We start from the raw sequence: 15,162 nt of genomic DNA on the forward strand, positions 1-15,162 counted from the left end.
CTCTTACAAAGGTGCTGGGTTAGCTGACACCTCTCTCTGTCCCTCTTTCTCATTAAAGTCTGGGCTCTCCACTCATCTCAAATCCAGTTTATAAAAGGTGGTCCTTTCACCTGAGTTCATTTCACTCTGGCTGCTCACAGCCCAGTCCATTGATAATCTTCATTTTTACAGGGACGTAGACTACTTTGAGAATGTGACACAAGCTCTGGCCTCTTGGTAGCATCTGATAGTAGTGACCACTTCCTCTTGCCTTGGCTTCCAGATTCCACATTGCTGACTTTCATTTCTCTGGCCACTTGTCAGTCACCTCTAATGTTGCTGTCCCACAAGACTTGGCCCTGGACATCCCTAACTGCTCACACAACACTCCTTGTAGGAAATCTCATCTCAGTTGATCCAGTGACCTCAAACTCAAGTATTCTCAGATTTGTTTCTCAGCTCAGACTGAGCCTCTGGGCAACACAGCCAATCATACACAATTATCTCCTTATGGCTATTTCAAAGGTATCTCCACAAACACAGAATAAACTTGTGATCTTACTCTTCGAACTTGATCCTCCACTTGTATTTCTTGTCTCAGGGAGCTGACACTGACTCTCTCTTTCTTACGCCCCTTTATCCAATCCATTAACCGAGTCCTCCAAATTTCCTTCCTATATACTTCAAAAGTGTCCATTTCTCATCATCTTCCTTGACACTATCTTAGTCCTGGAATGCTTAAGAATAATCTCTGACTTGTTTTACCAAATGTATTCTTGCTTCCTTCTAATTAGTCCATACTACTGTCAGAAAGGTTTTTCTGTCAATACTTTAATCTGATCGTGTCATTCAATGGCTTCCAGTACCTTTGCAGATAATGCCTGACACACAAGGCCCTGTGTGGTCTGCACTCTGCCCACCTCCCTCTCCAGCCTCACCTCATACCACTCTCCCACCACCTCTGTGCTCTAAGCCCATAGGCTGCTTTTAATTCCTCAAGAGCCAACAATACCCACCACCCTGGTCACTGACACAGTCCTCTTTACCTACGTTATTTCTACTCATTCTCCTCAACTTAAAGGTCCCATTTCAGGGAGGTTCTTCCCAGATATAACAGATCGAGCCCCCTCTGTCATACTTCCTGATGTTTCCCATTTAATTCATTCCTTTCCAAGTCTGTTAATGTGATTGATTTTGATGAGGCTCCTCCCCTAGAAGGTGAAGTCCGTGGAGGCAAGACCAGGGCAGGTTTGCTCATGGTCTTATCTCTACTGACCTACATGCAGTGAGCACTCAGTAAGTAAGAGATGAGCGGATGAGTAAATAGCAAAGAGAGTGTAGTGAGAACAGATATTCTTTAAAGGATTCTAATTTCTTATGAAATGTATCCTTTACTTCTATTAGAAACAAATGACCACATTTATATTAAATTCGGCAGGTATTTAACATATATTTTTCTTACGAGTACATTCCTCCAGAACTTAGACCTAAATATTAGTTAATTAAGGATTATTAGAAACATTTTCATTAGGTAAAATACTTAAATATTATCATTAAAGCTGTGTAAGTTATGAGTATAAAATATACATTTTTAGAAGCTTTTAAGAATCTACTTTCATTTTTTTAAAATGTTTTTGGGAATGTAAAATGGTACAACTACTTTAGGAAAATTATTTGGCAGTTTATTTTAAAGTTAAACACATGCTTGTCATATGACCCAACAATTCTATTCTTAGGTACTTTTACTCCTCCAAAATGAAAAAATATGTCCACAAAAATACATGTACAATAACATTCACAGCACCTTCATTCATAATGGCTCCAAATTAGAAGATACCCAAATGTCAACAAGAAAATGAATAAATAATGATATGTTTGTAGAATGGAATATTAAACAAACAAAAAGAAAGGAAATAAACTACAGATATACTCAACAACACAAATGAATCTCCCAAAAAAGTATGTTAAGTGAAAGAATCCAGACAGAAAGAATGCATATGAAAATAAAATTCAACGAAACTAACCCATGGCAATAGATAACAAACCATGGAGTGAGGGTGGGGGTTGACTGCAAAGGGACACAAAAAAACTTTCTAGAGGGAAGAAAAACAGTCTCTATCTCGACTGGAGTGGTAGTAATGCATGTAAACTTGTAGTTAAAGTCATGGAGCATTTTACTGAATGTAATTATACTTCAATAAAGTATTGGGAAAAAATTTATAAGAATGACAAAAACAACATACCCATGTATGAGAGAAGCCTCTGATGCAGCTTGTCTTCGGGGCTTAACTAAATTATCTATTTTAATAAGAGTATTTGTAGAAATGCATGAATTTTCAAGCTCATTTTCTGCTTTGATACTCTGTATTAAAAAGAAAATCATGGGGTTGAAGAAGAGAATACTTTAGGAAAATATATGGACATTTATCTATTTGAATTCTACTGTTTCCTTCATAATTTTTTAAAAGGGGACAATATTTTCAAATTCCCTAAATCTCAAACCCTATACTTTGCATTGTTCAGTTTCTTACACAAGTGCACACACCAACACGTGTACACACACACACAATCTTACCTAATCATGTCAGACAGATTTCATAAAGGCAAACCCAGACCTCGAACATGCCAGTCAATAAAAATAAATGATAAAATTAAGATTACAGATGGGGTAAAAGGGATTAAATATGTGGTAACAGAAAGAAATCTAATCATGGGAGGTAAGCACACAGTGTAAATATGTAAGTGCCTTACTGTTAAAATGTACAGCTGAAACTTACCCGATTTCGTTAACCAATGCCACCATAAAAAATTAATTAATTAAAAATAATTAAGATTATAGAGCTATACAGAAGAATTAATGAAATTAGAATAATACCAGGGAAATATTCTGCATTTTCAGGTTAGTTTTTCATGTCTGCTTCACTTAGTGTTTTTAATACATATACACAATAATTTACTTAAATTCAATGCAATACTCACTCGTCCAGAGAGTTGAAATCTCAAGGTATGTTTCATGTGAGGTTCTTTAAAGGGGTGACACTCAACGTCCCAAAACTGGGCATAATCCCCTTTATCTCTGGGCAAAAATGTAATGGAGACCTACAAAACACATCCAGGAGAGAAATTTAGATGCTGAACTTTACATACATGTAGTCAGATTAGCAATTCAAAGTGTTAGTATGAAAAATTAAATGGAAAAATATTTTTGCATTGGCTAGTTTTGCCACTAATTGAAAAAGAATTTAAACAATTCTATTTTGAGTGGGCTTGTTACTATACCAGATCCAAATTACATTTGTTTAGGCTTTATGTAACATATTCTACAAAGCGTAAATTTTTTTAATTGGAAAAAAAAAAGTTATCAAAAATTCTAGAGCTGTCAAGTACAAGAGCTAAATGAGGAAGGTTCGACTCTAAACACACAGTTCAGTCTTCCACTGCAATGCTTATGGAACCCTCTGCTGGCCAAGTGGTAAAGTACTAAGAGGACAGCACAAAACCACTTAAAGGAGAGGACAGGAAGAACATACAGAAAATGTGAAAGAAGGATGGGTGTATAACAGGAAGTAGAAAAGAGAAGCACCACTATGCTACACATTAGCAGCTTTTATAATTAACTTCAGAATGTCAGTCAGAACCAGTAACCCTGACCATATAGCTCAAAGTTATAGATAAAAACTATATGCATAAAACCTATAAAAAGCTCAATAATGAGGAAACTATAATATTTACAAATAGTATTTTATAAAGTTTACCAGCATTAAGAGCTTTCTTTATTAAAGAATTTAATGTTAAAAATACTGACTACTAGTCAGGTTAACAATTAATCAATATCTTTGATTCTGAACTTAACATTAAAACACTTAAGTGATCTAATTTTTGTCACTACAGAACACAATGCAGCCAGCAACCTGAGAGCATGGAGGCAAAGGCAGGATACTGATCAAGGAGATGAGATCAAGATTAGGGAGTTACACTGAAAATGACAAGGACACTGAGAAAATCAAGGAAGAACGAAAACAATCATGTCCTAAGTGGTGAAAATACACAAATTATCTGGAATTATTGGTGGCAGTAGCATGTATTCTACAAATCCCACTTCTATCTCCTTCCAACATCAAAAAATAAAAAGGATAGAAACCTATTACTGCATGTTATACAGTAGAGACATAACGGGAACTTTAACATTCATTAGCTTATTTAATTGCACATCAAATTGACCAATGTTTCAAAAAATGTGTACATCTTTTTCTTTAAGAATTAGGTTGTAATAAACTATTTTTTCCCCCTTCTGAATTACTATTATATAAATCAATAATTGTGCTATTTGGTAACACTTCCCTAAATGGTCCCAGAATGATGTGCCTTGCTTCCCCCTCCCCCACTTAAATTAAGAAACCAGACCTAGAATTCATTTGACAAATGTGATTTGACAATGTGGTAAGCAGTTAGTTTGGGCCAGGTTATATAATGATGAACACAACAAAATTCAGAAGGTTACATTTCTATGTTAAGGATTATGTGAAAAAGAGAAATTCGTGGGAGACAATCTAGTCCTGCACCCTCATTATTCTTTTCTTATAGCTTTACTGAGATATAATTCACATATCATACAATTTACCTATTTCAAATAGTTTTTAATATCTCCAGAACTGTGCAACCATCACCACAATCTAATTTTAAAATATTTTCAACAATCCATAAAGAAACCCTATACTATTATCAAGTCCTTTCCCCTTCTCCGCTATCCTCACGCTCAGGTCCAGCAACCATGAAATCTACTTTGTCTCTATAGATTTACCCATTCTAGATATATAAAGTAATTTAAATCATATAATATGTGGTCTTTGGTATCTGGCTTTTTTCACTTAGCATATTCAAGGTTCATCCATGAAGTAGCATATTATCGGTAATTCCTTTTTATTGCCAATTGATATTTCATTGTATGAATATTTTGTTTATCCATCCATCAGTTGATGGACATTTGGGTTATTTCACCCTTTTTGGCTATTTTGAATAAGGCTGCTATGCACATTTGTATACAAGTTTTTGTTTGAATACTGGTTTTCATTTGGGGGGATATATGCCCAGAAGCGGAATTCCTGACTCATATAGTAATTTTATGTTTTCCACACTGGTTGTACCATTTTTCATTCCTACTAGCAGTGAGTATATTAGGGTTCTAATTTCTCCATATCCTTTCTAACACTTGTTATTATGTTTTGTTGTTGTTGTTTAAAAATCATAGTCATCCTAGGGGGTGTGAAGTGATATCTCATTGTGGTTTTACTTTGCATTTCCCTGAGGACTAGTAATTCTAAGCATCTTTTCATGTGTTTATCAGCCATCTATATATCTTCTTTGGAGAAATATCTATTCAGATCCTCTACCCATTTTTTTAAACTAGTTATTTGTTTTTATTGGGATACAACTTAATTCTTTTGCATGTGGACATCAGTTTTCCCCACACCTTTGTTGAAAAATATTCTTTTCCTTACTGAATTGTTTTGGTACCTTTCTTGAAAAAAATCAACTGACTAGAAGTATTATGGTTTATTTTGGGGCTTTCAAGTCTATTCCACATATTCAATATGTCTATGTCAATACCACACAATTTTGATTACTGTAGGCTTGGAAATTAGGAAGTATGAATTTTGCCAACTTTGTTCTTTTTCAAGATTGTTTTGGTTATTCTGGGTTCCCTGAAAATCTTTATGAATTTTAGATCAATTTAGGGAGTACTGATGTTTTAATAATGTCAGGTCTTCTGATCCATGAACATGGAATATCTTTCCTGCTTATTATTATTATTATTTTTTGCAACTTCCCTTCAGATATTGAACTTTTGTTGAGCAATGTGCCTGTTACCTGTTCTATTGCTTTGCTCTATTATGGCCTGAAAGATGAAATAAAATATGCTTGTAGAATTGGGTGCCTTTCCCAAAGTCAGAAATCCTATGGAAGCCTGGTATATAGACAGAAACTGCATACAGTTTGTGATTACCATCATGGCTCAAAGATTCTTTTATGGTCAGTTATGATTTCACGACATTATTCTAGAACTTATTATAAGTCTGATCCCTTGAATAAATAAATGAACCAATATTATATAAGTGCTATAGTTTAAACAAGTTTCAGCTACTAGCATGAAAAAGTATATTACTGAGGCCAAATGAATGACTAGTGTCACTAAGAGAGATTTGACGGGGCTATATCAGGTCTACAAATTAATTAAAAGGGTCATGGTACTAAAGGGATCTGTCACCACTTACCCATGAAAATATACTAATGACTATGACATGAACATTAAGCTGTTCTGGTATTAGTAGATTTTTCTGACTATAGCTGGTGGACAAAACTATTGTCTAGATTAGCACTACTCGAAGTACTGGCAGCCTGAGGCTACATGAAGTGCTTATATCAGAATGTATATCAATCATACCACTAAGCATGGTATTTTGTTTTGCTGATCAGAAAGCAAGACTTATGGCTGCAGGAAACAGTCCAATGTTTTGCGCTGAGAAGTGTCCCTTCTGTGGCAGCCTGGCTGTGACCAGCACTGGTCTAGGCGAAACAAACTGCTCTGGATGGAAAGAAATGAGACACTCCTGGCTAATCAACACCATGTTCTTACCAGATGGCTGTAAAAAAAAGGATCAAAACTCACCTTTTGGATTCCATGGCTTTCCAGTATACCAGAAATAGGAGAACATCTGAATGCTGCATAGGTAGCTCTAAAAACATCTCCACTTTCATCAACTCCCTATACAAAGTAACCATTTAAACAATCGAATGACGAAAAAAATATAAAAGCAACAAGTCAATTCAGAGTAATACCTTCATGGTTATCGAGGACACCCAAACCCAGAAAAAGAGAGCTCAATGCCTGCTGTGGAGTGGGAACGCTATTAGATCTGGCTCACACAAGGGCTCATGCTGACTCTTCTCCCTCTATCAGCAGCCATTCCTCTCTGGCTAGTGATCTTTAGAACGCTGTTCATAATGTTGAAGGGCTGTCTCTTCTGCAAAGAACCTGAAGACTTGCTGAGTGTACATCTTAACATCCTACATGATACCAGTTCTTTATTTTCAGTAGATCCAGCATTCTTTTGCACGTGCTTTGTTAATATTATGGCTCAAAACTGTTACCATCACACAAAACACATGCCAAAAATGCCATGTGGTATTCTAACCAACACACATGACAACACACTCAGTTCAGACAGTGCCCACCAGCAGAGACTATTTGCAATATACAGAAGGTTAATAATACTCAGTGGCAAAGAACATTCAATTCTATCTCCTGCACTAGCACTCACTGGTGAAAAACATACAACAGTGATTAGAACATGGGAGGGGAAAATGTATGTGCACATACACAATGTTCTATAATAAAATTCTAATATATTTTTCAAGATAAAGTTATTTCAGATAAAAATCAGGGCTATAGAAGATAGTATTAAACAGAGTAAGCGCATATTTTTACACACATTCTCTAACTTTACTCTCAAAACCACCTTGTGAAAAGAATAGGCATGTATTAGCCCCACCTATAGAGACTATCAAATAAATGAGTTAGTGGAACAAAAAGCCAATAATCTCAACCTATGTTAATAATTTGATTTTTAAAACACCCTGCCTAAAGTTTAAACATTAAAACAAATATATTCAAGGCAATTATTACTGACCTTGACATAAGGTGGTGCTAAAGATGACAGACGCCACTTCACTTCTGTGTTACCATGATTCTCAAGTTCCAGATAATTTTCTAAAAGGAACACATGTGTAACAACTCAAACTCTTGGAGAGCTAAGTAAACAAGCAGATTACAGTAATAATATGTGACAATTACCTGTAATGATTGTATTTTTTCCTTATGATGTGATTACTTCATCATAAGGAAAAGAATACAATTATTAGATCCCTAGAGGAGTACAACAGGAACGATAGTATTTCCTAAAAAAATCACATTTGACAGGATCCTATTTCGAATTTCATCAAAGTGCAATGCAAAGCTACTGAAAGGCTTAAGGAAGGGAGCAATGAGGTGACTTGGTAACTTATGTTTTTAAGAAATTAATGGCTGCTGTGGAGAAAAGAGACTGCAAAGGGGTCAAGAGGAACCCTGATAAGACGTCACTGTAGTAGCTGAATCAGTACAGTGGGAGGAAAAGCAGTGGGCAGATATAGGACCCATTTTGAAAACAGACTGCAAAGGACTTTCTAATGCACTGGATAGGAAGAGGGAGGGAAGAGAAATCAACTTCTAGAGATTTGGCTCAATGAAATGGGCAGACAGTGGAGCCACTAACTGACAGATATGAGTGAGGCTGGAGGAGAAGCAGGTTTCATGGGTAAAACAAGAGTTCCGTTTTTGCGAGATGTCCACATGCAGAAATTGAGCAGGTGCCTGGTGGGTACATCTGGGGCACAGGGAGAGCAGAGGGAAGGGAACACAGACAGGCCCAGGAAGAAGAGGAGTCAGCAGTGGAACCTGAGAAGGAACGCATGAGGCAGGGAAAACCAGGAGAGCGTCCAAGAAGGAAGCATTTCAAGGAGGAAGAGTGGTCAACAGTGTTGATAAATTAAATTAACAAAGACACATAAAAGAGATGACAGATTTGGCAAAATGGAGCTTTTCAGTGACCTCAAAAGGAGTGGCAGTTCAGGGTGTGGTGGTGGCAGCAGCTAAATAAACTGAGGAACTAAAGCCAGGGAGCACAATCATTTCACTAGCAAGAGGTATTGAGAAAGAGGGCAGCTGCAGCAAGGAGATGTGGGGCCAAGGAAGGCATTTCTTAAATAGTTCACAGGAGAGCATACTGTGTACTAATGGAAATGCATCAGTAACGGGGGAGGAACTGATGACACAGGAGTGAGAAAGAGCTGGAAGAAGCTCAAGAGGGCAAGAATAGATGCGCCTAGATCTCAAGCAGAAGGGTTTGTCTGTGGTGGAAACAGCCTTTCATTTAGCCTCAAGGCTTCTATATTTTCAACGATGTGTGAGACAAGGTAAAGAGTTGGAAAGAGAACAGAATTAAGAGAGGACAGGAGGAGTAGGAGCTTTGAGAAGAAAGGAGCTGCTAAATAACTGCTGGAGATGGACCAAGGAGGGCTGGGAGAAAGCCTAGTGTTGATCTGAGAGCTGAGCTCATGAATCAGTCAGCGTGTTTGTAGTTTTCTCCAGAAATGTTATTCTGTAGGGTAGAGACATGGAGTAAGTAGACAACTGGTTTTAACAAGGGTTAGGATTTTGCCAGATAGGAAGGCAGAGGGAGAGGGGGCACATGGCAGTTAAGAATGTTTGTGCAGTAGTAATTACAATGACAGACCTCAGATTTCAAAGAGGGTTGTAAGAGAAGTGGGATATAGGTAGGACAATGGAGAATGAAAAAATAGTAGGGTTAATAACCTGGAAGTTGGAATGAGGTTAGAGAACTGCTGTAATTCCTACAGTAACTGAGCTATAAAGACAGGGGTGATGGCCAAGAAGTGACAGTCCTGAAACCGAGAGCGAAAACATGGTATAGCTATTGGTGAAGACAAAATCCAGGAGTGAAAGAAGGAAACCTGAGTGGAAGACAAAACCAATGAAAGGCTGGGAGCTTAGAAGGCCAGGTGATAAATGGTCCCAAATCTCTTCTAATAGTCTTTCAGTCTGAGCTGGGAGGGAGGAACTGAGGAGGAGAGAGGAAGAGAGAGATGGGGTGTGAGGGAAGGGTTGGGGGACAGAGAGAGGGAGAAAGAGTGAGAGAGACAGACAAACACTGAGATTCAAAGTCACATCAGTACGTAACAGAGCCAGGCTCTACTCATTTTCCTTTCTTCTTCAGCTACTAAGCTATTAGTAATTCTAGTCAAAGATCTAGTGAGAGTTGGGGAGGGATGGTTCTAACCAAGTAAAGTCTAAGGCTCCTGGAATACAAAGATTTGTTAAATGCTGAGATGTAAAAGTTTACGATTTTTAAGCTCTGCCAAATCCAGCTCATCATTGAAATAACTGTCAATGACTACTTGATTTTGTCCTGCAGTAAAGGGGTAAAATTTTATACCTATCACTAACACATGGTTAACTCAATTACACTCAATATGTCAGTAGACATTTTAATTAAATAATCTTGTGACAGGATACCTGAAGTTTCACCAGGTTCTACTGTAGGAAAAGTAACAGTCTTGTTTCTTATCTCAACTTTTGTGGAGGGTGGTTTTGTCATTGGTTTTACCAGATGACTAGCTGAAGGCTCAGTTACTCGAGAAGAAATTCCAAATGAGCTGGAGGCCAAAGGAGTGAGAAGTTCTTCCTGGGTCAAGTCTTCTCTAATTTGAACTTTCACAATTTTCTGAAATGGGCCGAATAAAAGGATAATAAGACAGAAATGTAACTATCTTTCTTAAAAAAAAAAAAAAAAAATCCTATTTTTAAGTCATAGGGGAAAGTAATGCAAAACAAATGAAACACTGATAAATTTAGAAATTAGTTTATTCAGATCTCAAAGTAAATCTCTGACTTTATGACCTCTTCTCAAATGCTCTTTTTTTCCGAAGCAAATTTGGCAAATTAATAATGGCTTCTAGGCCCCACTCTCCACTCCTGCCTCAACCCAGGAAAATCATTCAGAACATTAATATCTACTAAATGCTCTATTTAAATAAGTCCATTGGGGCTGAAAGAACATATACTTTTATTCGATTTCTGAACTGTAAGTGCTAAAAAAGGATTATGACACCTAAGCTACAAAAGAAATGTTGCTCGGAAAAAAAAAAAAAATTAAAAAGTACCTTCTGTCCATTGTCACAGTGTATATAGATCAAACCACTCCATGGGAATATTGAATGTTTTGTGGATAAGGTGGAATTAGGACTCACAAGAATTTGTAGCTTACTCCTTAAAAAAAGAATTTAATAATGAAAACCAAGAATATTCTATACTTTAATACCAATAGCCACAAGAGTTATAAATACTGTTCTATCAAAGACTATTTCCTTATTGCTCAGAAAGAGCAGAGAACAGAGATGAGCTCTCACACACATCTGATTTTGCATTCACCCCCAACACAGTGGCTAACAAAAAGTTAAGTGGCATAAACCCATGAACCTAAGGGTGAAACTCTTATGAAAACAAACCGTACAGTAGAAAGTTCATTTAAAAAGCAATTCAGATACAAATTTCTGGAGCAAAAGACCAAAACTACAAAAGCTCTGAGCCACTTGATAATAAAAAATGAAACTGTCACAGTATAAAGAGAATGTAACAGGTGAGGAGAAAACTGGAAGAAAAAGAAAGAGATAAAATGAAATTTAAAAAAAAAAAAGGTTATTTCTTTTTTTTTCTCAGTTGCTAAAATTTTCTATGTTCAATGTTCTCTTCAAGAGCTAAAGGATGTCAAAAAAAACTTTAAATTGTGGATGATGTAGTTAGATTTGTGCCTTAAAAGAAATCACCATTTACCAAAGATATTTTGGTACACGTGTCGAAAATGGCAAAGATTTCTGGTCAATATGGCAAACTAGGTAAATGCTGTGCTTACCTCCTCTAGTGACCACATCGAAATTGCAACTAAACTACAGAACAACCATCAGTGAACACTGCCTGAAGTCTAGCTGAACAAAAGTTCTATAACTAAGGGTATGTAGAAGAAGCCACATAGAGACTGGTAGGAGGGGTGGAGACACGAAAGGGGCTGGCCCAACACTCATGAATGGTGGTTAAAAATTGGGAGGAAATTCTTGGCTTCAGAGGTCCCCCTTGAAGAGAGATGGGTCCCAGCCCCACACCAAGCTTCCCAGGCCAGATTTCAAGCGCCAGGGAGAGAAGTTTCCACAACTCTAGCTGTGAAATGCAGTGGAGATTGTGGCCGAGTAAGATGAAGGGTAGCTGCAGTCTCAGGTGTTCCTTTTAAAGGGCCTATGCGCAGACTTACTCTCTGACAGACTCACTCATTGAGCTCCAGCACCGGGGCAACAGCTTAAAAGATGCCAGGACATACAGGGAGGAAATGAATTGTCTGGCTTCATGGCAAGGACTAAAGGGGAAGCTTTCACCCAGACAGATGTGCTGGCATATGCCATTGTTCCTTTGTTGAGCCTTCTCCCAACCCAGTATGCAGATGGAGGTGGACATCATATCTGAGGCTCCATCAACCAGGCTAACACTATTCGCCTTGCCCTGGTGATTCTGAGACCCTGCCCCACCCAACTTGCGGGCCCATCCAAGCAGCTGCCAGTGGCTTTTCCTTAAAAACAGTCTGTCTTGGCTCAGGCTGCAAAATTTCCTAAATCTTTCATAGGTTAACAAACCCTAAACAAGCAGCACCTGCCCTTGGCATGCCCTGTATCTCTTGCAAAGCAGCCCCAAGCCAACCTCGATTCATAGGTCAGCCTCCCCCAGGCACTTCCAAGCCCAGCACAAGAGGCAACCAACTGCAGATCACTTTGTTGCTCACACTAAGTGGCCTCTGGCAGAACACAGGCAGCAGCTGACCTTGGCCTGAAACAGAGCCCCTCCCAAGAGGCCCCGCAAACAACATACCCAGTGGCCAGCTTCAGACCACACTAGAGCTCCACCTGACTACCTCCACAAACAACACACCCAAAGAGCAGACTCAGCAGGCACCAGAGCCCTGCAAAAGTGAATCCTGCTTCATAGGGTCAGCTCCTGTACAAGAGCCCCTTCACTGTAATCACAGCCAGTCTTCACAAACAATCAGCCTGAGAGTTGATCCCTCTCATTAATATGCCAACAGCAACCGAGGCTTAACTACAACAGGAAGGCACACACAATCCACACAAGGGACACTGCGCCCCACAGGACACCTACTAAATAAGGCCACTCTACTAAGGCTGAGAAACGTAGCAGCTTTTCCTAATACATACAAAGACAGGGAGGCAGCCAAAATGGGAAGACAAATAAACATGTCCCAAATGAAAGAACAGAACAAAGCTCCAGAAAAAAACTGAACAAAGCTCCAGAATAAGAACCAAACAAAATGGAGACAAGCAATTTACCAGATGCAGAGTACAAAACATTGGTTATAAGGATGCTCAAAGATCTCAGAGAGAGATCTCAAAGATCTCAAAGAGATAGAAAACATGAAAAAGACGATAGAAAACATCGAAAAGAACCAGCCAGAGATGAAGACTAACTGAAATGAAGAACATATTAGAGGGAATCAACAGTTGATTAGATGAAGCAGAGATATCAAATCAGCGATTTAGAAGATAAGGTAGCAGAAAACACCCAATCAGAACAGCAACAAAAAAAGAATTCAAAAAAATTAGGATAGTTTAAGGTGCCATTTAACATCAAGTGTACCAACGTTTACATCATAGGGGTGCCAGAAGAAGAGAGAAAATAAGGAATTGACAACCTATTTCAAGAAATAATGACAGAAATCTTCCCTAACCTAGTAAAGGAAATAGACATACAAGCCCCAAGAAATGCAGAGTCTCAAACAAGATGAACTAAAGAGGCCCACACCAAGCTACATAATTAAAAGCCAAAGCTTCAAGAGAAAGAGAGAATCTTAAAAGCAGCAAGAGAAAAGCATCTAGTTACCTACAACTGAGTTCCCATAAGACTGTCAACTGATTTCCCAACAGAAACTTTGCGGGCCAGAAGGGACTGGCATGAAATATTCAAAATAATGAAAAGCAATGACCTACAAACAAGATGATTCTACCTAGCAAAGCTATCATTTAGAATCAAAGGACAGATCATGAGCTTCCCAGACTAGAAAAAGCTACAAGAGTTCACCACCATCAAACCAAAAGGAGTGGAAAAAGGTATTTCATTAAAATGGAAATTAAAAAAAGCATGAAGTCCTGAACCTAAGGGTGAAACTCCTTATACCAGACAAAATATACTTTAAAACAAAGGCTATAACAAGAGACAAAGAAGGATCCAGTAATCCCACTTCTGGGAATTTATCCGAAGAACCCCAAAACAACTACTTTGAAGGGACATGTGAAAATATATGTTCATTGCAGCATTATTTACAATAGCCAAGATATGGAGGCAACCTGAGTGTCCATCAGTAGATGAATGCATCAAGAAGGGGTGGCACATATATATAATAGAATAGTACTCAGCCACAAAAAAGAATGAAATCTTGCCATCTCCAACAACATGGATGGACTGAGAGGGTATTGTGCAGAGGGAAGTAAGTCAGATAAAGACAAATGCCATAAGATTTTACTTACATAATGAATCTAAAGAACGAAATAAACAAAACAGAAACTCACAGATAGAGAATATTTTGATGGCTACCAGATGGAAGGGGTAGGAGGGATGGGTAAAAAAGTGAAGAGATTAAGAAGTACAAATTAGTAGTTACAAAATAGTCATGGGGATGTAAAGTATAGCATAAGGAATATAGTCAATAATATTGTAATAACTATGCATGGTGTCAAATGGGTACAAGATTTATTGGGGTGATCACTTCCTAAGTTATGTAAATGTCTAAGCACTATGTTGTACACCTGAAACTAATATGTCAACTGTTACTGAAAAATAAGTTATTTTTAAAAAAATGACTGAGCAAGATTATTTTCTATTGCTACTAGCTAAATACATGGGGCAATGTAAAAGTTATTTGTGAACAACCTGCCCTAACATTTCCCTAGATTTTTAACCATTAATTAGTAAATCAGTAAAAATGGTTGACTGCTTTGGTCCTAGGAATGTTTCTCTGGAGTGCCCCTATCTGTACCTTACCTGAGTCTTACTCAAGTAAATGCTTCTAAAATGCATACTCCATCATTTTGCAAAAGGAAATAAACTTCATGTTGCTCTTCTGCAAAGCCGCTATTCCTAAATATGAAGCAGCTTTCAGATGTGAATGTCTTTTGCCGACCCAGATAAAGTCCCTGAAAAGCTGCAGAGCTATTGCTTTACCTCCTATTAATAATTAAGCTGCATATAGAGGGCAGCTGCTTATCAACATTAGGCCCCAAAAGACTTCTATCTTAGAATGTTCTTTGCCGAAAACAGCAAGCTAAGTTATGGCTCGGACATATTACGCAGGAAGCTTTGTCTATAAAATACCTTTTAGACTAAATCAGCAGTTAGTAAGCCAGCCAAACTCAAGGTAATGGAAGGCAGAGACCACCACCCCTCAACACAGGCCCAAATGTATCCCTTGCTTTGTTATTTCTGAACAATATATCAGAAAAATATTCAGATGT

The 15,162-nt window shown here is 37.9% G+C and overlaps 1 protein-coding gene across 17 annotated transcripts in view; it reads right to left on the reverse strand.

Moving 5' to 3' along the window:
* CEP192 (centrosomal protein 192) overlaps positions 1-15,162 on the reverse strand; it is a 138,291-nt gene that overhangs the window by 7,511 nt on the left and 115,618 nt on the right. For 15 of the 17 annotated variants that reach the window (XM_015587238.2, XM_025044889.1, XM_015587242.2 and 12 more), the window contains 6 exons: positions 10,759-10,864; positions 10,112-10,319; positions 7,668-7,747; positions 6,647-6,742; positions 2,959-3,078; positions 2,223-2,341 (listed from right to left, as the gene is read on the reverse strand). In XM_015587238.2, the coding sequence (XP_015442724.1) occupies positions 2,223-2,341; positions 2,959-3,078; positions 6,647-6,742; positions 7,668-7,747; positions 10,112-10,319; positions 10,759-10,864 (729 nt within the window). Of the gene's footprint in view, positions 1-2,222; positions 2,342-2,958; positions 3,079-6,646; positions 6,743-7,667; positions 7,748-10,111; positions 10,320-10,758; positions 10,865-15,162 lie in introns of those variants that run through there. The other 2 variants (XM_025044891.1, XR_003045514.1) reach the window with 2 other exon arrangements.

Source organism: Pteropus alecto, unplaced genomic scaffold, assembly GCF_000325575.1.
Source record: "Pteropus alecto unplaced genomic scaffold, ASM32557v1 scaffold233, whole genome shotgun sequence".
In the NCBI taxonomy this organism is placed as follows: domain Eukaryota; kingdom Metazoa; phylum Chordata; class Mammalia; order Chiroptera; family Pteropodidae; genus Pteropus; species Pteropus alecto.